General features: G+C 36.4%; 1 protein-coding gene across 1 annotated transcript; it reads right to left on the bottom strand.

The window, feature by feature from the left end:
- Nucleotides 1–2176: 2176 nt before the first annotated feature.
- Nucleotides 2177–22085, bottom strand: LOC121329686 (isthmin-2-like). Its single transcript, XM_041275390.1, has 6 exons — nucleotides 21114–22085; nucleotides 15349–15600; nucleotides 10264–10585; nucleotides 5350–5490; nucleotides 4682–4759; nucleotides 2177–3838 (listed from the first exon to the last, which is right to left on the bottom strand). Exons 1-6 carry the CDS (start codon nucleotides 21249–21251, stop codon nucleotides 3321–3323), a joined length of 1449 nt encoding a protein of 482 aa, XP_041131324.1. The 5' UTR covers nucleotides 21252–22085; the 3' UTR covers nucleotides 2177–3320.
- Nucleotides 22086–25340: the final 3255 nt, after the last annotated feature.

Below are 25340 nucleotides of genomic sequence, written 5' to 3'. Positions count from 1 at the left end.
AGAGGGAGTTGGAGACAGACATCAATACCTGAAGCACACCAGGCCCAAAAAGATGCAACAGGAAGTGTGTGTTTAGGGTTAACAGCTTATGTTTAGTAAGACAGGAAGACACTGACATGGACACTGCAGCGGTGGGATTGTAGGGGAAAAAACCCCCAAAAAACCACATGTACAAAAAAAGAATGGATAACAGTTTATTGAAAATGGTGTACTGTATGCAAATGGGTTCCCTTTTCACGTAACAGAGATCCCTTTAGAAATGTATTATTAATTTTCAATAGTGCACCTTGAGTATAATAATTTGAATAATTCTTTCAAAGCTCAAGCAATCATTTAACAATGGACAATAAATACTGTACAGGAATATATCTAATACCAATTAAAAAAAAAATACATTATCATGCTAGAAAATACATTACATAAAACATCCTTTAGAAAACATAGAAAATGCTGCACTTTTGCAAGTAATCCCTTTACAATAGTAAAACAAACACACATCACTAAATGTTGGTACAATGTGTGTGTGTGTGTGTGTGTGTATATATATATACACATATATTATATATATACACACACACACATATATATTTTTTTTAAATAAAGTGCCGTTCTTGAAGAATAAAAAAACAGTTATCCTCCAAAACTTGATAACCTGTAGTCTATTTTTCATTCCTGACAGAAGCTTGTGACACATGTAAACTTTCAACTTAAATTTGTATTCAAACACTTTTCATGCGATATTGTAGCAATAGGAGATCCCATTAACTAAATACTGCCCTCAATTGGAAAATGCTCATTTACTATCATGATTAAACATTTTATTCAAATAATTACAGTTACTACAAATACAATGTATTTGTGTATGAGATAATACACTTCCCAATAGATAAAGGAGTAGATTAACATACTAGTTCAATCCCTGGATTGAAAACAACATTTCAAACAAAGCATGTTTCATAATAAAGCAGGTATAGTCAGAGGTGGATCAAAACAATTGTATGGTGGCATACAGATATTTTCACTAAAACCTGACTTCAATTCATCCCTCTTGTGGTTGCCTGGGTCAATAAATGCTGCCCGACCTTAAATATAAAACAGCTCCATCCCTCTCAGGTGACAAGGAAGAGGGGAAATGGTTTTACAGAAAGCCCTTCGCCTGAAACCAATCCAAATCAAACTGTTTCAATTCGCAGTGGTACAACATCACAGAATATGTAAAGTTGGTTAAACTCAAAACAGTCCACTGGTTAAAAATATCAAGTTCGACATTGGTTACTGGAATAATGCCCCCTTGCTTGTAAACCAGCATAAACAGATGTTTAAAAACAGGTTTTCCAAGTTTCACAGCCCAACGTTTTCAGCATCTGGTATCTGTTAAAAGCAATATTCTCAAAAAGGTCCCTATATCAACTACTAAAGAATCGTTTTTGCACAAAAGAAGGAAATCATTCTGTCAGGACTATGACTAACTGCTAGCCTGCCACATGGTTGCATTTAAATAAACTTAAAAAAATTAAATTATTTCAAACACTAAATAAAAATGGATTTCAAACACAGAGAGAGAGAGAAGAGAGGAGATTTATTTTCTATTAAGCCCATGTTGGTCACATTAATATAGTAGTTTACCAAACTACCAACATGTGTTTTTCAGATTCATCACATGAAACCCACTGTATGCAAAACATTAACTTCTATACTGTAAATTTTTTTAAAATAAATCTAAACATCTGAAACTCAATATAAACCTTAAAGTTGGGGAATTTGACAGCATGCTGTTGGCAAAGTAAAGAAACACATGACTGCTTTAAAATCACCCTCCTAACAAACAAAATCCTTCAATAGTGCCTTACCATTAAAAGAACAATTCCTATATAAAACAGAGCTATTTGTTCGTGGTTTAGAGAATCACTCAGATATTTAAGGGACATCCTATGTGACAAACATAAGACTGGTTTCAGCCAACCAGTCCCAACAGCTGATGTCACAAAGCCCTCCTAAAAAACAAGTTTACCGACATAACTTTCACCAGAACAGGGACTACTTCAGGTGATCTAAGCAAATATTACTGTTTCATTTACTGTACCTAGGTACTGACATTAACTACATTGGGAACACAGATTTCTTGTCTGTCTTTTTCATATTTGAGAATTAGATTTTAAAAAAAAAGATTTAAAAAAAAAAAAAAAACAAACAAAAAAAAAACAGTAGAGTACAATATTAGACTTATGATATCCAAATATTTAATATGGCCCTAAGGCCAAGTAAATGACAAGTGTTATACAAGGTTTGTTTTGTCAATCGCAGTTACTTGAGGTTCATGCAAATTTGCATGAACTAGTAAGTAACGGTTCATTCTTTGTTAATAAAGAAAAACAGGAGAATTCACAAGAACATGTAATGTTCCTTTAAGGCTATTCTGTAGGCATCTGCACCAGCTGTGGAATAGTACTTTTTTTGAAGGTACCTGAATTCTGCTGCATTTCACACGTGTTTTGTGCTATTATGATATTACTAATTTGAGCCAGGATTTAACATGAAGAATAAACTGAGTGCAAGGAAAATTATATATAAACTACCGTCTGGATATGACTGCCTGGTTACCTCTACGAATGCAAGAAGCCAATAGAACAGGATAGATTACCCAAGGGGTAGCTTTTTGCCCTTTTAAAAGATGGAAAGGACATATATGTAGACATTATGGTGTGAAGTATCTGCTTATGATCGGTTTTAACTTATTTTGGATAGGAGATGTGCCAGTAAGAGCTTATGTCTTAGAAACTGAAACAAGGAACTCTTTGCCAAGTGTCTACTTTTACCAATGGTGTCAATCTAACAACATGCTACTACTTTTCACTCCAAGAATCCAAGGTCACTTTGTAGCAGCAAACAATCTGTGAAGAAATGTAGCAGTTTTAGTTGCTACTGCTGTTTGTCTGTTAACGGTTTGAAATGTTTCAAAATTAACTTCTAACCAATTTCCCTGACCAGTGGCTACGGTAACACATCTAGTTTCCAGTCTTACAAGTCTATTACTTTAGAAAAATAAATACTGTCATATCAACCATTATCTTCAATGGACTGCAGGAAAATCAAGGTCTGGATAGTAACGTGAACCAATGCAATTCCATTAGTAAGACCTGGAGTTATACTTATACACATACATACATACATACATACACACACACACACGAATCACCATTCCACGATTAATAAAAATATGTTGATTTCCATGCTGGAGTTGGTGGCTACATTTGGAGATTTGAAGTTGTGCAACAGTATGGAACCTGGCTTATGGAATAGTTCCCTTTGTGTGTTACAATTTAATATTCCCTTGCCTCCTCCAGCTCGTTCATGTAAACCTCCTCTGGAGGGTTTTCAGCACACTCCATCCCATTGTTGGGTGGCCGTACTGCATGAAACCTGCTCCAATCCCCTTTGCACAAAATCCATGGTAACACATCCACTTTGTAATGCAGCTCAGGTGAGAACTCTGTGCTGATAAGATTGGGAGCGCCTGCACCCTTCCCCCTGGTGATCAGTCTCATCTCACCAGTGTAGCAGCAGTGCTGTGCAGCCAGAGTGGTGCTGTCCAGGGACAGCATGGAGCGCACACAGAACCTGGCCGTGGGTTTGTAAATATCCAGTCGTTCTTTGGGGCCGCTTGCATCCCGCCATCGGTAGGTCTTCCCTTGCTTATTGTCGAAGATGTTAACTGTGCTGTAGACAGCTTCTGATGGGTAACTGCATGGGCAGCTGGGCAGCTCTGTCAGCACTTGGTGAAGGTACTTCTTTAAGAAGTCACTTTTGCAGTTGAGCCACTTTTCACAGCTGTCGACATCTGCAAGAATGCAAAAAGAAACATACATGTTATGAAAATATACATTGGTATATAACAGACATGTGGAAGCACTCTGAGAATTATGTTTGGAATAGTCCACCATGTAAGGTTGTAGGGTCATGCAAAAAGCATTTAGACACCAACCTCACAAATTGTTTATAAGAAGAGACACAACTTGGTAGACCTCCTGGGCTTTTAACAGATCCCCAAATTATTACTTAATTTGAAACCAAAAACTGGAAAGAAATCCTTGGGCCTAATACCACTAGTTTCTCTACACTCGAACAGAGCTTCATATCTTCCTGGAATTAAGAGTTGTTTAAACATTTGGTGAACAGACCAAAAATATTTTGATTTTACTCAGCTCTTTCAATTATATATATATATATATATATATATATATATATATATATATATATATATATATATATATATATATATATATATATATATATATATATATATATCTTTAAATTTATGCTCAAAACAGTTCACCCATAACATAACATAACTAATAACAATGCTAAGCAGACGCATGTTTTGACATCACAGTACTTGTAATCTGACCATACTATGTCACTTTTGGGCTAAAAGGTTATTTTAACTTGAAGTGCTATGATGTTAAGTTCTTCTGCACATGGAGAAGTCATATCTGGACACAATGAACTTATCCAAGGTGGGATCCTCAAAATACTGTATTATAGATTTGACCCTTTAACCAACTCCAGATAGCAACATATGATTTGTAAGCTTAAATCATCTGTCACCAATTCTGTCTAGCAGTCAAAACGCAAGTCAGGAAATGGGGTCCCTTTCAAAACCCAGAACAAGCATTCCACTGACCTGCATCAAACAGTTCTGTGCCGTTTTCTGTTTCATACGGCATGAAATCTGTTACAGCATTCATGTCATCTTCAATTCCTGAAAAAAGAGACAGAAAAAGGTTATTCTTGATTCACAATATTATAGCGGTCATGTTTGATTTGCAGATTAATATCTCTTGGTCAAGGTTGAGAAGCCTTTTTTACCATGTTAACAATTTTAAAAGAGACAGTATTCATGAGTCAAATTCTTCCTCGTATTCTTTTAGGACACAAGATGGAAACACAATATAACTGACTCACAGTCAGCCACCACAACTCATACAAAAGTCAAAACTGAAATGAAAGTGTGACTAGTACGGATGTAGAAAACACCTCCAAGACTTTGAATACTGTCCCTTTTAAAAGTTTACCACTGTCAGTTTTCAGTTTGCTTTTATCATACTTGTCCAATGCATTTACCAACATACAATGCTTCACAGGTTTTTTTCGTTTGCTTTTTGAACATTACATAGACAACTTTCACATTGATGTTTTTGTGCCAGAATTTTCAACTTTGCATTTGGCCACAAGTTCAGCCACCCCACTCCTCCCCATTTTTAGAGGGGAAACTTCAGAGGTTTCATACAATAAAGGCATTCATGTGCTCCAGAGCAGGAAATGGATGGTTTTTAGGGATTAAACGGTTACCTGGACAGCGGATCAGGTCGCAAGTTCTGGACTCTGTCGCAGTGCAGGCATAACCACATGATCGTGTGCGCTTCTGGTTCCCAGTGCCACATGTCGCGCTGCAGGGGGACCAGGCACTCCACTCCTCCTCTTCTTCATACTCTGAGACAAACAAAGAGACAATTTCCACTCGTCAGAACTGAACACTGGTACTTTATCAATCCGAATAGGTTCCACTGTTGAGCCCCCACTGAAGATTATGGCAGCATTCCTTCTTAGAAAATCAGCTATTAAAGAAAGGCTTCTAATTGCTATCTAGGTTTTATATATATTCTTTTTTTTAACAACTGTAAAAGAAACTGACTTCTAAAACCATGACAATAACTATGCTCCTGTTAAACATTTCCTTGTCAACATTACACCTGGCATGTAAAATAGCATTCAATCTTATTGTGACCGCCGACATTACAATTTGACTGGGTTTGCCTAAAAACAATTATAAAAAGTGCAATACCCCTATCTAGCCCAGAAACTACATTGAAAGATTCTATTAGTCTCAATTTGTTTTCCCCAGCATGTTAATGCTGCATAAATAAAATTTGTATGAAATATTTATTAGTAAAATTAAATATCTAAAAAACAAAACAGGACAAGGCACTCAAGCCTCCTTTTTGGTTGCAATAACTCAATGGTAAATTCTGCTAGTTCCAGCAAATTTGCCAGCCAATATAAACATTTTCCACAGCCAGCTTCCATTCCAGGAGAAATAATATCAGCTTTTCTTTCTAATGTTTACGATGTTAGAGATTATACTTAAAAAAAAAAAGTCAGTGTTCATAGAATTAAAAAGGTTTCATCTACTAGCCTACAGTTTATGTATTTTGGGTGTCCGGTTGGTTATCAAAACAAAAGTAACTGAAAAACCAGGGCTATAACAATGGAGTGCATGTTGGGAACGTGTCAAAGGTGGCACATTTATTATGCTAATCCTTGTCCTTAACATAAGAATGATACCAGTATCTGAAATCTACCTTTAATGCACAGACATTCCTTTTATATTTATGTAAGAACTTCCAACTGTGTTAACACAACAGGATTCACTTGTATCTACCAGTGGAATCAGATTTGAGATGATATGGATTATTTATTAGATTTGAGATGATATGGATTATTATAATTTAGCGTGACCAATTATTATTTATTTATTTATTCCTCCTCCAATTTGGAATGCCCAATTCTTTTTTTTCTCCTCACCACAGCGAGTGCCCACACAGCACAGACGTTCTGAGGGCATATGAGCATGTGAGGTGGGAGGGCTACTGATCTAGGAGACCAGAGATTAGCCCTGCTTTTTATCCACGGTGAATGTGCTCGGTGTCTGATCAGTAGGGTTCTCTGTTGCGTGATGAGGAGCAGGAATCCCATCCCCCACCCCAGGAGCATCACAGCCAATATGATGCCTCCTTCAGAGTACCCAGCAAAGTTCGTCCCCTTTGCACAGCCCAGACATGAAATGGCACTGTCCAGGCTGTATGACTCATCCTGCTCTCCCATCCACTGTGATTTAAATGAATGAGCCAGTCAGGGACCCTAGAGATGGTATGGATTTTAATTGCAGATTAAGATACAATAATGTGTGAACAATAATGAAAACAAGATGGTCCTGATTACAGACTGGGTGAGCTATGAAATAGCAGCATTTGCACAATATGTGGTTTCTGCCTTTGTCCCACTGCCAGCCCTCTGTGCGGGTCACCCAAGAATATAGATTTTTAAAAGACTTTCAAATTACAGGAAAAGTTAAAACTAAGATGTGTGCTTTATGCACCGTAAACCTTAGAGCAGCTTAATAGACATTGTTGTTGTTTCACTGCTCTCCACACAGCAGATGCTTAATTTCTGTACACAGATTAAATAAAGCCTTTTTCTTTTTACAGTTTTTTTTTTCTACCTCAAAGCCACATGAAGGAAAAGCATGCCAGTTGAGAACAGCATCCAAGCTCCCTGGAATACATTGGTTTATATGAAAACAAGCCAACTATAATTTTCAAACTATTTCTGGATTGCGTACAGAAACCTGTTTAAGTGTCAAAAAGGACTTTGCACACTAGCACACAGACTGGCAAGCTTTCAGACAACAACACAGTGTTCAAATGTACATTTTGGGCACCTGATAAGCAGCACACAAGTATCTACTGTTTTATAAATTCATTGTGTCTAGCTCTATATTTATGGAGTTGACTGGAATGGCATTTCATATAATTTTACAAAACCGAACTTAAATAATGTTCAAAACACTCAGCTAGGCGTCTACAGAGCATGTAAAAAAGCACTCCCACGAACAGAAAGCACCTAGTGCCAAACAATCTGTCTGCTATGATAATCTGGCACAAGACACCCTTCATGAGTACTCTTGTGGTTGTATTTATTTATATCAGCGACTATATCTGACCAAACTATATTGCAATATCATGAAAATACCTCTCTGATGCCCAACGCAAATTCTTTGTAAATCTTATCAAGGATGCACGTAGAAAATGCCGGGCACCTTTAAAGAACAAACTTAACTGCAGTTTATTATTTACATTAGCAGCAAACATACTTCCATTTGAGGCCCACTAAAAGCTGTAAAAACTTTGTGAAAGACGTTTTCCAATTTGGCACTTTTTTGCCACCTCTTTTCATTTGAGACAGTAGTTCAGCAATTCTGCCCAGCAGAAGGCACGCTCTACTTTTCCCACCCAATTAAAAGCACAGTAATTTTATCCACAGCCTTAAATGCCCATGAATTTAATTGGATTAATAAATCCAAATCTCAGTGCAAAAGACAGTTAGTTTCTCAGTCGCAGGATGAAAAGAACAGTTCAGACTTTAACTGTCATCCCACGTCAGGCTGTCCCACTAATCTCCCAACTAATTGAACACAAATATTAGTTGTTTAGCCACAGGGACAGCCTGAAGTTGCTATTAGCAAGCAACCCTTCAAAAGCTTGTGGCTCTGAGCACCCGTGTCAACTTCAAAAGAGAATACAAAACAATGCTTTGATGGTCGAGTGCTCGCACACAGTCACGCCACATCCCACTTTCTTTTTTTAATTCTCGTCTGTGCTTTCAGCAGCAGCATCTTTTTTTTTTTTAATTTCCAAAAACAAAGAATGCCAAGCCTCGAGAAGACAGCCAGTGTGCAACGGGCATGCAAAATTATTTAAAATATTCCATCTTGAAAACAATGGTCAGTTGTCTCACTTGGATGTCAATAATCTAGCAGCGCTCTTTTGGCAAGCGCTGCAGAAAGAAAGAAATTTGCACGTAATTAGGCAATACATTTAAAATCTTAAAGTACTTCTATGAAAGTTATTAGTAGCTTGATGTTAACTAAATGACAATTGTAAACATATTGGCATTTTAGATTTGTTCAGTAGTTCAACAAAAGAAAAAACAAACATTTACTTATAAAACGTGCACCCTGAACAAGTGAAAATGACTATCAAATGTCACAGAATCAAGTACTATCAATTACACTCCATCAGCTACCCTACTGTTTGTGTGCAAGATTTACAAAAGTATGTTTTATTTGGAGAATGCAGTAAATGTTGAAAAAAGAAATTGAGCCTGTTGCTTTCTGTAAGCCATTCCTGTAGCATGAGAAATCCTGAAGAACATTGAGAGACATCAAATGTTTATTTAAATCAGACAGCTTTTGCATCTCTCCAAGGCTGCAGTATATCCAGGTATGTGACTCAAACAAGCCCTTTAAAACTCAAGGAGGTAAGTGAACAGTTAAATATGAGATGTGAGGGGCACATATAATCTGTGACATTGTTTTTGTTATTTTATTTTTCCTATTTTTTTATTCAATGGTAAGACTGTGAAAAGGATGTGATCTATTTGATATATGATCCTGTTTTTAAAAGTACTGGGAAAAGATTGCATTTATATTGCAAGTCATCTTAAACCCCATCTAATGTTATTTTCATGTTACCTATACTGGTATAGTCTACAAAGCATTGCATTGCCTTAATTACCAGGGGCCGGTTTCTCAAACCTTAATCTGGATGACAGTGATCCGGATTTTGTGTTCCAGATTTCTTTTATCTGGATCGTTTTGATCTGTTTTTTTTTTTGTTTTGTTTTTTTCCCAGAAAATGTCTCTGCTGGATTACTTGTATCCACATTACAAATAATTATTCTTACAAAATTCCTTTTGTTTTTAAAAGGAATCTCAATCACAAAATCTAGGATTACAAAATCCGGATCACTTGATCCAGATTACGGTTTGAAAAATTTGACTCACAAACTCATGTTACTGCGAGGCTTATTATAGCAAACTGAAACTAAAGTCTGGTACTGTTCAACTATGAAGAAACGGTGAAGATATCATATGTGTTTGCACTATTGACAAACATTTTAAATTATTATTTTGAATGAGATCTTATTAAAAAGTAGTACTTTTTTCACTATGATAATCCCCTAGCGGTAAACACAGAAGAATCCAATAACACTTATCAGCTGGTTTCTACCGAAGGAATGACACATAAGAACATAATTCCAGGGGAGACTTCATTTCTTATGGAAGAAACTCCTATGTGATTAACTTTCTTTCTTGTAGTTCCTCATGAGTTGGTAATAAACACGCCTATATTCAGCAACTATTCGAATATAGAAATCAGTTCAATCAGAATATCTTCTCATTAACCTGTGAGAGTTTGTTCTTAGGATTCTTGATTGTGCCCATATCCCTTTTTTGTCTTTCAAACAGTCATCAGCTGACATTCAAGGAACCTACTACACAGGCATCCACAGTCACTCCAGTATACAAGGGTTAAACAAACAAATAAATTACAAAAACTTCAATAAAAGAAAAAAACTATAAATCTTTAACTTTGAACAAATCCCAAATGGTATCAGCATGCAGATGTATTTATCACAACTCACCATAGTTGTCCTTGGAGCCCCAGCCCTTGTGTACTGGCCATCTTCTGTCCCAGTCTCCTACTCCACTCAGTACCGATTCTTCGCTGTCATACTCCACAGGGTAATCCTCGGTGCTCATTCTTCCAGTACCGTCCTCAGAGGAGTCAGGGTATCCCCAGAACAAGGGCCAGAACACTTCCTTTTTATCCAGCCAGTCAGCGGAGGACAAGGACCAGTCATTCCGGCTTCCTTTATGTAGATCCATCTCAAACTCGGCTTGAGGGTGTTTTTGGAGTACCATGGAGTTCAGACTGGTTTCCCTCGATATAGAAACTTTCCCCCGCTACAACTCGGTTATGAAGGGTCCGCAACAACCACGTAGGACCATATACGTTCATCCTCAAACTAAACGTACGTCGTCCATATAACAAGAACACCGTCTAACACCGAATGTACTATTGATATATAATATATAGATATATATATTATATATTACCTATATAGATATATAAATAATATATATTTATCCGAAGGTTTAAAATGTGGCTTCCAAAGGCAAATGTAGAACTAAAGTATTAAAAAGCTGTGCAGCCAAGTTGACAGGCCTCAGAACTGGAGACCAAGATAGCCTGGGTTTAAGTCACTGAGTAACAGCAAGACTTTGGGACAGTCACATCATCTTCTTGTGCCTCAGTTGTAAAACAATCAGCCTTCAGTTAATAAGACAAGCTGGGCAGGATAACCTAGAAAATAAATTATCACTACCTTACAACTGTAATGTAATGCAAGAGCTGCAAAGAATCAACAACTTTCCATTAGGTCATTCTGTGACAGCTCAATTAAAAAGCACTGGTGACTTAAAAACAAACAAACAGAAAAAGAACAACTTTAGCATAAACCAGAAATAAACTAAACCTACTGAAGCAATGTCAACTACCCTCTTCAACAATGATTTCATTACACACGACCCATGTTCATATTTATTTAAATAAACCGAAGCTTCTTTAAATCTGTCTATTCTATCGAGTAATTATTATTACACTTAGCTGCACTCCATTAAAATAGTGACTCACTATCAACAGCTGCTTGCAAGATCTGCTCCCATTAACATCAATAGATTGTTTAAAAGGAGAAGGTTTAACATTTAAAAGCATGTGTAATTTATCAGGCTCTAACCTCCACACTTACTTATCCCAAACCAGAAAGCACACTTCCGGCTTATGTGCTCAAGAGGCAATCTACAGTGGCAAAGTTCTGTGCTTCCCCTAGCCGGTGATTTACCAGTGATGAGAGAATAAGCAAAGTCACATTGACTGCTGTTGTACAAATACCGAATTTGTGATTCCAAAATTACCATCCCTTTTAATCAAGAAGAGGGGCAGCAGTGCTGGAAAGGGAAACCTTCGAATTTTTCCCTCTCATGCTAGCTCTAACCTGTTCCAAGGTCAGGCACGGTTTACTTCGATGAAAGAAAAAAAAAAAAGCCTGGTTTCAAAGCACTTGCTGGAGGCTATTTGAAACCTTCAGGCTGTTTTTAAAATGTTAAGAAACCATACATACTGTATTGTGCTGTATGTTTGTAAAACATAACTGTTCCTGGCTGCTGCATCTTTTGGCTCCGGACATCCCCCCCCGCCCCGCTACAATACCTTAACTCCAACTTCTTAAGAACACCTAAGCCTAACACCAAAGCTTTCTGTCTAAAGCTTAAATTGCATTAAACATCCAGCCTATGAAAGGTTTGCATTAAGGACAAGTTAAAGGGATCTCACAGTCTGGAAACAGCTGTTAAGGACCAGTTAATAAAAACCTCCAGAAAATGAGACTAATCCTGTGTTCTCCTCCAGAGAATACAGCATTAGACATGGAGAACAACACATCAGTTCATGACAGGTTACATTTTAATTACAGGCAATGGAAAAACAATAGTGAATTTCCCTTAGTAACAGTGGATTGAGCAGATAAATCACTGAACCAGATGACCTAATAATTAACTGATACAAGGAATAAATCAACAGTCATGCTGTTGGGTGTAAAACTGCCTAAAGAAACAAACAATCCCCACATGAAACTGTAAGCTGGTTTTACTCACAACATAAATAAAGATGCTCACAACACTGTGGAGAAGTGTTTTTCTTTTACCTCATTAATCCTCGTTTTAAATTAAGCATTTAGAAGCACTTTAAGTTTTGATCATAGACTAGTTATCTCCTGCTGTTTTGCCCAAGGCAGTTTTTTTTTTTAAGACAGCCCCACGTTTCCTGTTATTATCTGCAATTATTTTAATCAGACCACATTTACAAAACCGCTCTATTGTGCCATTAGTAATTTATTTGTATTATGTGATGCTGAAGGAATTTATGTTGCACTTCTAAAATTACTATTTTTAAAACCACTAAGGAAATAATGATTGTGGAAATGTAGCTATTACGTTAGGGACAGTGAAACTATACCTTGTGTAGCCAAGTGCACTCTATTGATTTGTTTGAAGCTTAACAGTTGAGACTATCAACTCTTTTATAAGCCTGAAGTTAGAATATTAGTAGTGGTCTGGATTAGAAGATATCCAAACTGCTAATATAGAATGCCAATCTGCTGACTACTTTCAATTTATGTTGATTACGTGGGCAAGCATGGTTATTGATGAATCATGATACTTTCTTTACATGATACTGTATATTGTATTGCAACAGAAGTATGATTAATTTTTATTGTGATAAAAGACCAAAAGCACAACATACTGTATCTCATTGTAGATCACCAAATGGTTATTGAATGAAGACTCTCCCTATCTTATTTCATTTTTATCTTTTAACAAAACGGTTCATCATTAAATTACCATTTGATCTTCTAATGCAACATACAAGTTAGACCAGTCAGTACTACCTTTGTACACTATATTTGCTGTATTGAAAACTACCACTAATAATATAGTATTATCTTTCTCTGGAATATGATGAGATCCTAGAAACAACACAGAGATACTAGTTGGAACAAAAGACCATGTGTATCTCCACCTGATGCTAGTGAAAACTTAGAACATGAAGGAAACTATAGAGTAAAAAAAAAAAAAAAAATGATTCCAAAAGCAATAGATATATTCTGAATTATTTTAATTTACTAAATGAAGGGAAACTATTTAAAATTTATGAAATAAAAATGACATATTTCGACACTGGTTGTTATTCTCATTTATATAATGTATTCACCTAACTTGCAGTACAAGTATTATTCAGCAAGTATACTTGTGCAAGCCTTTTATGTTGCTCTTCTGGGGAAGGGAGGTGTTTTGGGGTTCGACTTGCGATACGGGACTCAGGTCTAGGACACCGCTAGCAGGGAGCGGCAAAATGCCACACATATCGCTCACCTTTTATTTCAATTACAGTGAACACATATTGACGAAAAAAATGAAGTTGCGGAAAAGTGTCGCAGCGGCAGAATTTTAGAATGGAAAAATATAGCTCGTGAGTGATATTTTGCTGTTCAAACATTTTCCCGCAGTGGCAAATCTGGATCTAGTCAATCAGGTCCATAGTGTGGGATGTGTCATGTCTTGATGAACTCGGATATCCATCAACATGGAGGAGCTACTGATAGCTGAAGTTTCTCAGCATCTCGAGCGACTAAATTATAAAATAAAGAATTTCAAGGGCTTTGGTTATGTGTCCAAACCAAATACTAACCGCCTACATCCTGCATTAATCCAGTTACTTGACATCCTGCATCATTTGTCAGATATTTAGTATACAATTGCGAAGAATGTGATTGATTTTTTCCTTAATAATAGCAGCTGCTATACAATGGGTCAAGCAGTAAAAGTTCAAAAATTACATACATTTTTTGGGTTGTTGTATAGTGCTGGGAGGTGGTGGGCTGTCTGCTTTTTTTTCTTTTTTTTTTTAATAGCTGCTTAACAACCGTTGATGTGTGTCCACCAAGCAAAGTGGTATTGCCGTGCACCCCCCTGCTTCGCTCCCCGCAAACGCTGCCGCACCGTTCATGTGTGTCCCAGAGATACCGTTCCAAGCACTTCTTGTTTTACTTTCATTTAAGCGAGTTTCAGTTTAACAAGCAGTTGTGCAAACAAAGCACAACAGATCACCGCGATAATAACAGCCTGTATGTGAGCGTGTTTTCATTGGTTGGCTTCCCTAGCAACTTAAATGGAGTGTGCTGCAAGTTTGTCCGCTGAGCCAATGAGAATGGAGGTTAGAAGAGGCGTGTCTGTCAATGTTCTGTCAATGGGTGTGTTCATAGAGATCATTGAGCACAGATTCGGTGCAGAATTTGACCAATTTTGCCAATGATCTTCTAAGAATGGTCTCCATGAACGCACCCATTGGCTAAATTGGTCAGATTCTGCACAGAATCTGCACAGAATGATCTCTGTGAACGTACCCTCTATTCCTGCCTGTTTGTGTACAAAGAAATATATTATTATTATTATAGAGCATTTTTTTTGGAAACCTAGAATATGCTAATTTGTAGTTTATTTTAACTGTGGGCAACAAGCAGTTCTTGGGCAATCATTTTCATAAGCTGGGGCAACTAAAGTAAAATATCAGCTGTGATGTTGTACCTCTGATCCATCATTCAAGATACACAGGATGGAAGGAAGTGGTTTTGAACTGTTTTGTATTAGTAAAACATCTCATGAAAAACGCACTTAGCTTGAATATAAAGCCAACCAACACTTTGCCGATAGGCTAAAGGGTCTGCAAGTCATTGCCAAATATGTTGTATATTCAGATGGGAATGAATCATCTCGGATCTCCCCTTTCCAGCTATTTCTAACATCAGACTACATTGTGACTTTGCACGGGATTCCAGAAACACATTTTGATGTTTCGCTTGAGGGATAAAAACCCATATGGCCCAAATGTGCTTACTCCTCTTGCAACACCTCTGAACATAAAACAACAAAGTAAAGCACTTCACAGCAAACGAATAAAGCAGGGTGCAAACCCCTTTCAAAAAGGAAATTACAACAATGAAATGCGCACAGTTAAATATGCACAGTTAAATCGTTGTCCTGTTGATTGCTTTGATATTGCAGATTCTTTAATAGAGTTTTTTTTTCACCCCTTTACTAAAGGAACTTACCTGAATGTTTGGGTTTTGAGAGTCGAGGTCTGCATTAGCTAGACCTGGAAAATTCTTGAGATCCAGAACAAAGGGGTTGGTTTCCTCCAGGTCAGCCTTGGACTGACTCTGGATCCCGCCCACTCGCTGCTGCTGGGACCACCTGCGCTTGTGACGGCGTGGAAGGCTCCTCTTCCAGCTCTTAACCTGGTTGTTCTGCTGCATTATTTCCAACGCTCGCTGGGACTCTGTGGAGGCTGTTTGGCCTTTAACCTGTCAAAAAATAAAGATGGCAGTGTTGTTTAAAAAAATAAAAAATAAACTGAAATTAGATTTCAACAACAATAAAAAGAAATAAATGTATATATTACTAGCAATACTTCAAGTAGAAAGGGACTACAGAACAGTTTGACAAAATAAGCTGATATGGGGCCTACAGTGTTTCTGTCACTTTTATTAATGAGTGTGTTATGGTCCACTAATCCCCCAGCCACACATATCCAACAGTAGTTGGAGAAAATACTCATTTACTATTTCAGTTTCTTCTTGACTATTTTAACATACACACCCTGTTTCAGAACACTTGCCAAAGTGACTTGACTGACTGTGAAGATGACTACAGAGTGTGAAAAGCAGTGCTAGATAAACAGTTTCACCGGTAGCCTTCAAATAACCATTGTTGCCATTCCCAAAGGAGGAACGTGGTGAAGAGAAAGACCATTTCCAGATTCCTCTCCCGGGCGATAATCAATTCATTTCTCTGAGAGGCACAGTTCAGGGCATAAACTGGAAGGGGGCCTCTGCCAGATTTTCCAGTTTTAATGAGACCAGGATTGAAACCTGGGACCTCAGGGATGCTTGGTGTTAGATTGAACCTGTTGTGCCACCATGCTGCACAGCTACAAAGAGAAGTATTTCAGCCTTGCAGTGAACTGCAAGCACAAAACAGCTGTGCTTTCTAAAGTTTAGATTTCAACTAAGCCAACCCATCTGCAATGAAATATCCTATATATGACAGCATTTCAGTGTTGGCCAGCTTCCAAGAGCAGGCTACAATGTGGTGGCTTTTAAAGAATGTAAAATCTGGAAGGATGAACTTTCAAAGTGCTCATTTTTAGAAGAATCTTAACATTATCTCCTCCCCCCCCATTAAAATCAGCTGGCAAGTAAAATGTGAAAAGCAGATGGAGAATGTTAGCATAATACCCATCCAAACTGATGGGCGGCAGATATTTCCCTCTTGGATGCCTACCTGGGATGCTGCATGCAGGTTAAATATTACACAGTATGTGATAGAATCTGAACTTAATCTTGGTTTACTTTAATCTGGAGCCCTACAGTCTGTATCTGAACCGCCCCTTCATTTTTCTGAATCTGTGAAGTCCACGTTATAGTACACCTTTTAATAAATGTATTAAAACACTACTAGCTTGAAAACAATCAAAACCCTTCCAATGCTTCCTCGCTAAAGAATGATATTGTCCTTGGCTATCACCATAGCAATTTTTTTCCTCTCAAACCAGGTGTTGAAAAGAAAAAAAGGGAGAATCACATGCTGTGATAAATGTTTGAGGCCAGCTTCAAGAAGAATGTGCATAAATACATCCTACTAAATTCAGTCATATGTGGTTACTTTGTGTTTAGAGAGAAGTATCTAAAACAAAGGAATGCAACATTGGTAACTAGTTAAAGCTATGCACAATGAAATGAAAAGAGTTCTTAATTAGATTTCTTGTATACACATGGGGTATGTGCCAATATAGAGTTTTACATAGCCACATCTTGGCATGTGCCCATTTGAAGTTTATAGTTTAAAAAAAAAAAAGTCTAATAAACTTTCTCTGTCAGCCCAGCTGTGCACCCTGAGCCCTGCTCAGGCATTACGGGGGAGGGGTTTTACCTGCAATTAGGACCAGATGATTTTTAAAAAGGCCACTTTAATCCTGATTACTGGAGCACTTCAAAAGAAAGACAACCCTGGACCAAAACCCAGCCACGAAAACCGCCTTGCATACGGTACTGCTCCACATCAAAGGTAACGTTTCCCAGGCATAAATCAACTAAATACAGGGGGTGAATTATACATTTTGTGCTGTATCACATTGACTGTTTAGTGACCATAGTGTTTAATACATCTCTACCTGCAAGCATAATCTACATAAATTTATTAAGTGGGTAGGCTTTTTGAAGTAAATCTTCAAAAAGGGTATAATCCCTTTCAGGCATAATAGGTAATTGTTTTAACAGATTACCTGACTGATTTCCATACACCTGGATCCCTAATTTGATTAACTCCCATCTGAAGCACGATCTTTGTGATCAAAAGGCTATGGTGATAATGCACACAATGAAATGTTTAGCCTATTTTATGCCTCATCTCTCGAGCACACATAGAAGAGGTATCCTAAAGTTTCACTAATTCAGCACTGAGAGATTATTGATCCAACTGTAAATATGAAAGAATTAGCCCACTTCTACTGTGCTGGTTACATAAGTTTTCATTTATGTGCGGGTCTGCTGTTCCAACAAATGAATTCCTTCCCCTCCTTATTTCTAGGGTAGAGGTATATGCCTCAATTTCTACCGGTCTTTCAACAGTGTTTCTGCTCTTCAGAAGTAACTCTTCAACAACTGTAGTAATGATCAGATCTTGGCACTGTTGAAGAACCTAGCTCCCGTCCAATTATTATTATTTTTTTTCTAATACACGTTAGGTCAACCAACATTATTTTGCTATGGCGTCATATAATTTGGTGTTGGCTTCAGCTTGTAAACAATTGATTTTCTAAAAGAAAATCCAATTATTGTAATGGATCGGATGGGGTGGAGGGTGCCTTTTAGTTGGCACCAGTAGCATTAGAAACTGGTCTTTGCACACTGGATTAAAAATGACTTGCCCAAATTCAACCAGGAAAACATGAAACGTAGCCCTCACCACTACACTACACCGTCCACACATTCCTAAATAAACAAAACGATCAAAGAAAAAGTGATTTACAAAAGCGGAGATATGAGGGTTCCAGTGAACAATACAAAGACAAGACTAGAAAAGAATCAGTGAAGTACTTAAAAAAACAAACACAAAACATAATATCTATATTTATCCAAGTAGTAAAACAGTGCATTAGATTTAATTTGCCCATTAAAACAGAGTACACTGTCAGACTGGTAAAATATTTAAATCTCAGGTATGGTGTATTCTTATTTCTCAGCTTTTCCTACAGGCTGAATAAACCTGTGGCATCAAATCACAAAAGAGTTGCTGCTTCGGCAAAAATTCCAGACTCCGTTGTTTTTTTTCTCCACAAAACCTGACCGATTTCTACACTACATATGTTTTCTGTGTTTTGGTTTGTTTCACCCCTGCAGATTAGTTCACTTTGCTGCAGATGATGATATAATCCCAAACACCTAGAAATATGGGAAGTTAAATCCAAGAAAAGGACTTAGGGTCCTGTTTCACTTCCAATATAGTCATGTCTGGCATTACTCAAAAGAAAAAAAGGAGTCCACCGTGTCAATGATCCCCCCCCCCCCCCCACACACACACACACACACTGTAGGGCCTCTCTATTCATTCTTAAGAGGAAATTAATTTGTTCATGCTGTAGTTGATTAAATAAATGCATTTATTTACCAAGATGTTTTAAATGTATAATTTAAATAAGAAAGTAAATACCAAAGAAAAACCACCCCTAGCAAACCATACTGTTTAATATTAAACTGATTCTTACTAGCCAATTTTTCCAGACAGAATTGGTTGAAACATATGTGTGTGTGCCTGCTATTCCACATGTGTTTTAGTGAAATAGACGCTGGTGTTTTTTTTACTAAAGCGGTGTAAATTCCTCAAGTCTCCTGACACCTGTAAACAGCCTAGTACAGCAAAAATAATCTGAAAAAAATTGATACATAAAGATATATAAATTAAAATTACCACAGTCCTTAGATAAAGAGTTATGTTTCACAGGGATGAAATAAGAATCCCATAACAAGTATTTGAACCCTTCCAGGCTTCAGTGTGAGTTAATGAGACACACCTGAGCTTTAATTAGGCACACAAGGGGGGGGGGGGCACTCAGGTGGGCTTAATCCAGTTTACAGTTAAACTTGGATTGGCTAAATCTGCTATTCAACTGGAGTCTTTCTTCCCATCCTTGTATTACTCTTAAACTTTGGTATGAGATCAATGTGAACATACTACAATCCAGAAATGAGATATTGCCCAGTAAGAGACTCTGTCATATGTGGCATCTTTATATTTAAAAACAAACAAACAAACAAAACTGCTGATTAAGTGATTATTTTCTTTGCAGTTATCACAGCTGTTGCATTTATTTATGACCTTTGCTTTTTAATATTATTTTAGCCATTACTTTTATAAATAGTATTTGTTTTTTTGTTTTTTTTTTTAAATTCGTGTATATAAACATGGACCTGAACAACTGCTTTAAAACAAAGGTACATTGCTTTACGTATACTTGAACCGAGTTAGAAATGTATCACTTTTCTTCTGCTTCATTTATTAATTAAATGTTCTTCAAACAGATTGGGACTTGGTTGAATAGTCTGCATCTTTAAGCTCCTGTGCAGTTTAAACTCATTATCAGATAAAAGCTATTCATTCTCAGCATTGAAATGACACTGCTTTTAATTAGCGCTTCACCAGACCACACAAAAAAGACTGGCTCTAGAGAGCATCTTGAGAGTCAGTGTTTCTCCTTTCATTTCTTTCTTTAATTCTAGCAGTTTGCACAATAACAAAGTCATGACAATGTACTGCATTTCAGATAAACGGCCAATTATTACATTTTAACATCTACAGCTACATAAACCTTCTCTTCGTACCATCACCTGGACAGAAAAAAACCCGTGTGTGTGATTATAAAAAAAAATTGTGTTCTCTCAGTACCAAGAGAGCACAAACTATTATTCTAGCAGTTGCCCACATCGTTCATTTGGATACATTTCATGTGGTGTTTGGGTTTATACAGAACATATAATTAAGAGAAAAAAAGACTATAATTTGAACCCAGTTTTCCATAACTTAACTTCAACTTATCTGTACTAGCTTCGTTTTTTAAACATTTATATGAAGTTCTATCCAAAATGTATGACCTACGCAAATAATGGCTTCATATTTTTGGCACACTGACTAACTATTCATGTTTGTTTAACGTTCCTAGTAAAGTTAATTGACTTAAATTATGCACATTTGCTTTAACTAAATCTTGTGGTTTTAACAAATATGCAGGCGCGCGTTGTCCAGTTTGGTTGCAGTGATTTATCTTAACCAACACATATCGACAACAGCGTACGAAACAAGGCCAGTTACTCTGTGTCAGACAACCATACTAACATTCTTGCACTATAACAGTGCAAGATAACTTTCAATACATTGGTCGGTCTGAAATACTGAGACACGCCCTCTCTTTTCCTCTAAAATTGCCCAGCTGACCAGAGAAAACTGAAACGTCCAAGAAACGAACTGACAAGAACAAACGTGGGAAAACATGCACTCTTTAAAAAGAATTGCAGCGTGAGTGAGTCGTTTCAAAATATGTAAATGTAGCGAGAAGCGTTATAAAATTTAAAGCAAAACGGGTGGAAGTTCTTATTTGTAGTTTGTAAAAAGTCCCAACGAAACAACCGTGCAGTTATGAACTCCGTAGCTTACCTGGTACCCAAATTTATAGCATCTGAATAATAAAAATGACTAGCCTATAGAACATACGTGTCAAAAAAACAAAACAAAAAAAAAAAAAAAAAAAAAAAACGGGACTTACCTCCATAAACGTGTTGCTTCTGACCTTAGGGGTGCTGTTTTTATGCGTTTTAACGGGGAACCCCTTGACCAAAGCAAGATAAAATATGAAGAAGACGGCACAAAGCAGCAGGACCCTCTTTCCTCCGATCTGTTGCATTTCTTTCCCACACAAACAAACCCACAAACTGACCCCTTAGTTTAACAACAAATCGGTGTACTGAGTTTGAAATCTGCACAGAACCGAGTCTGTGGTCTTCGTTTTCTTTCAAGAGATCTGTAGTTTATGAACAATTGTAATTCTCTCTCTCTGGAAAGCTCCTTATTGATTCCTGTCAACTTCTTGGTAGAAGAATAGACCGGTGTGAAAAAATATATAACCTCTATATTTTATAACCGTGATGTGGCTATTCGCATTTAACGCGTTTCTATTGTTTGTATCCAACGTTTATCGTTTTTTTTTTTAATCAAGTCTAGCATTTGTCAGTGATGAGCTTGTGTTCAATCCCGTTGAACATAATGTTGCTTTAAACTTGTGATGCTATTTTAAAACATTTTTGTTACTAGCTCGCCACTTGTGTGTCCATGTGGCTAATCCCACTGATGTGAATGCTACGTGCGTCTCACTCCTCTCTTCAAGTGCAAATCCAACTCAGTCTTAAATTGCACTGCTGCACTCCTGTGCTCGTATTGTTAATTTGGCGTTGGTATGGCTTTGATTTCTAGTTCACCGTCTTTTTTTTTAGTCTTAGTTTTTGCCGAACATTTCTGCTTCGAGTTACGGATGGTATCTTTCAATGCAGCGAGCTCTTAAACGTAAAAATACAACATTTTAAATCTTAACTGCTGCAATCTGTGTCCAGCGCCACAATCAATCTCTTTTTCGCCTTGCTGTTATCATTCCTTTTAATCGTCTCTCTCACTCTCCTTGTATTTTTTGTTTAGTAAACCAATTAATCTGCTCTGCTTGTCAACTCTCTGTTGAATTTGAAGCCTCCCCAGCCTTGAATCGCATCTCTCTGGGCTGCTGTGACGTTGGGAGGAGGGTCCCAAAGATCAAACGGACACAGTGAATGAATGAGTGAGTGAATGAATTACTCGCGAAGGGATGATTGAATAAAAAAAGTGGACAATGAAAGGATAAAATGCTAATAACGAGATAGTGGGAAAAGGGTTTAAGAAAATTGGAGAAAGCCAACAGAAATGTAAATACTCGAACCAGTAGTGTGTGTATGTATTATTATATCATATATATATATAGATATATATATATATATATATATATATATATATATATATATAATATATATATATATATATATATAGATAATTACTATTAATACTCTCTTGATAGTGAAAGTAGTGTAAACAAATAGAAAGGAATTGGTTGAAACAAATTAATAAGTGACCTAATAATGAAATTAATGCAGACTAGTAAAATTCTGCTTACGTGCTAGACTTGTCAGAATAATTAAAATAGTTGGTAGTGTAAATCAATCACTTTTGACCTTTCAACAAAACTAGATTTCTTGTGGGTATACCATTCTGTCGCATTAATAACATGTTTTTGTACACTATAACAGTGCTCACCTTTAATAAAAACTAGATCAGGCTGATGTAATTTTGTCATATGTTTGACCGCTATTGTCCCCAAAGCTCAAATATGATGTATTTGACTTTTATATAGGCTGTCCCTGCCTGGTGACTGATCAAAAACATATATTCTTTCCACAAAAGAAAACCCTTCGAGTAAATTACATGCATTTATAAATTATTTATTTTGCTTCCAAATAAGCATATTCCAATGTAGTGTTAGTTATCCATCTAATTTGGGGTGTGTAGAACAGACTGTTGGACACAGACAAACCTTAACTGACCTTTTCTAGCAGTCTTCCTCTAGAAATGACTCAGTATAATGCAGAAACTACTGTATTCAAATTACTGGCATGCACTCATTCTTTGTAATATGCAGGTATCAGCAAAATGAAATTATAGATAAAAATGGATTGTTAAGTTTAAGTCATCCAGAACTTCAAAACACTCAACCAAAAATAGAAGTTTAAACTAAGCCCAAGTGCAAACATTTAATCTATTGCCTTCGTCAAAATACCAGCGTACTAACTAGAACTAATAAATCCAAAGACTAAAGGATTATTGTCTGCTACAGAAAGATTTTTAGAACTTTAATTCTAGCAAAACTTGAAAGTCATTAATCTCTTTGACTGCTTTGTCTGTAACAATAAAATAAGTTTGGATGTTAACTTGCTGAGTTTGATCAATTGGACCACCCTTTGATCTTTTCAGCCAAAGAAAACCTAGCATTACCAAATCCAGCTTGCTGACTAGCTCAGCCAATACCAAGCAGAGCTGCATCACAATGCTGATGATCATGTGATTGATAAGTTAATATATATATATATATATATATATATATATATATATATATATATATATCAGATAAATGTGCCTGTCATCTATTTGATCCACTGGCAGATACTTTACACAAGTTGAAGCAAACAATGAGGGTTGAAAGCACTGTTTTGATCAAAGTGGTGTAAACTAGTTTCACAAACCCAGCTTAGAATTTGTTACACCTTAAGTAAGGTAGTCCATGATTAGTACCACTCATTGTATGTGAAACCAGCTGTAAGTGTACTAGATATATACCCGATAAAGGATGCCCATGACAGTACTGTACTTGGCAGCCCTGTTCATTTTCTTTTTAAAATATTGTAATGCCTTACGTTTGGTTCACTGTTAGAATAAGAGCCTACCCTCTTAACTTCCCTTTAGGTTAGGAATAGGGTTACAAAACACCAGAGTTGTGTTAGAACAAGCAGGATTTTAGATTTTTTCAAGAGCCTGTTAATATTGTGGTTCTATCTATATATTTAAATGCTGTCAAACAGACCAACATATTTTATGCTGGTTTTAATTTTCTTAAACTTTGGAATTTGTACAACACAAACACACACTCTGCTCTTCCACTTTTGGCATGTCTTTATCTGAATTACGCCAATAAGGAAAATGTACTATTGTATAAATAAAAAAAAGGTAAAACTGGACTCACAAAACAAACTAAACTAGGAATTTCTCTTGTAACTACACAACCAGAGAAACGTAATTTCTTTCCACCTTAATATATTAAAATTCAGAGCTAGACGACCACACAACATTTTAGCTAACTCCCCCTTTTTTTCACTACTGATAAGCATTTGATGCAATTAGAGTATTTTTTTTTTAATTGTGTAAAACACTGATGAAGTCCAGGGGTGGTTTATACTGGCAGAGTATAAAATTATGAAATTGACCAATAAGTGTTACTACACTGCTGAATGCATTAGCCAAAACAGTTGTCACTTGACTCATTTACTATAGTTTGACCTGTTATATGCTCTGAAAAAGAGAATAAAAACAAATTTATTTAATAAGAGATTTTATTGACATGAACCTCAGGACATTTAAGAAATTACTTACTTAATTACACGTTTGTGATATGCCATTGTTGCAATAAAAATGTGAATGTAGTTATAACATTTATATAATATGATTACTCTGGTTGTTCATACAGAAATCAAAACTGCAACTCTTAAAAAGTGAGTTATTTTACCATGTGTAGAAATAATTAAAATATTCCTATGGAAAAAGTGAATATACACCACATATTTCACAAAAAATGGAATAGTGAACAATATTTAGATTGTAATTGGCAGACAGCTATGTTGCTGTGACACTTAACCACATATGAAAAATGTACATGTACATATGTATATATATTTTCTGCAGATTAATTTACCGCTAAAAATAATCAGTAATTCTATACTGGGTGATTAGAAAGTATGTTTACCACACAAATTATATGGTGATATGACAGATAGATATAGATAGATAGAATCTATCTATTACACACTGTACAAAACATGCAATACATCAGAACATTTTTTTCATGGTGCATCATCATATTGCATGTTAGCAGAACTTCAGAACATTAAAACGAGAAATATGAAGTATTTGCATTTTTTCCCCCCAAAATAAACTGGTTGTTTCTGTTTCCACACACACTCATTCTCATTGCACAACATAATCTAAATGTAATAGCCTATATGCATTATATTTTTAATAGCCAACAATTTGAAAAAAAATGGAAGCATACCTTCGTAATCACACAAGCTTATAGGAGCTTACACTACCGAATGCGAATGCACAAAGCACATTCAAATATTGTTCCCATTTATTCTAATCAAATTCC

The sequence above is a fragment of the Polyodon spathula genome, chromosome 17, assembly GCF_017654505.1.
Source record: "Polyodon spathula isolate WHYD16114869_AA chromosome 17, ASM1765450v1, whole genome shotgun sequence".
NCBI classification, from domain to species: domain Eukaryota; kingdom Metazoa; phylum Chordata; class Actinopteri; order Acipenseriformes; family Polyodontidae; genus Polyodon; species Polyodon spathula.
The sequence above is the reverse complement of the archived record's forward strand: the minus strand, read 5'-3'. Positions and strand labels throughout refer to the sequence as shown.

Coding starts and splice junctions, on each gene's coding strand:
- LOC121329686 (XM_041275390.1), bottom strand. CDS start 21,251: ATGCAACAGATCGGAGGAAAGAGGGTCCTGCTGCTTTGTGCCGTCTTC. Junction 10,586..15,348: donor CTCAAAACCCAAACATTCAG/GTAAGTTCCTTT, acceptor ACCGAGTTGTAG/CGGGGGAAAGTTTCTATATC. Junction 5,491..10,263: donor GGGCTCCAAGGACAACTATG/GTGAGTTGTGAT, acceptor TGTTTGTCTCAG/AGTATGAAGAAGAGGAGGAG.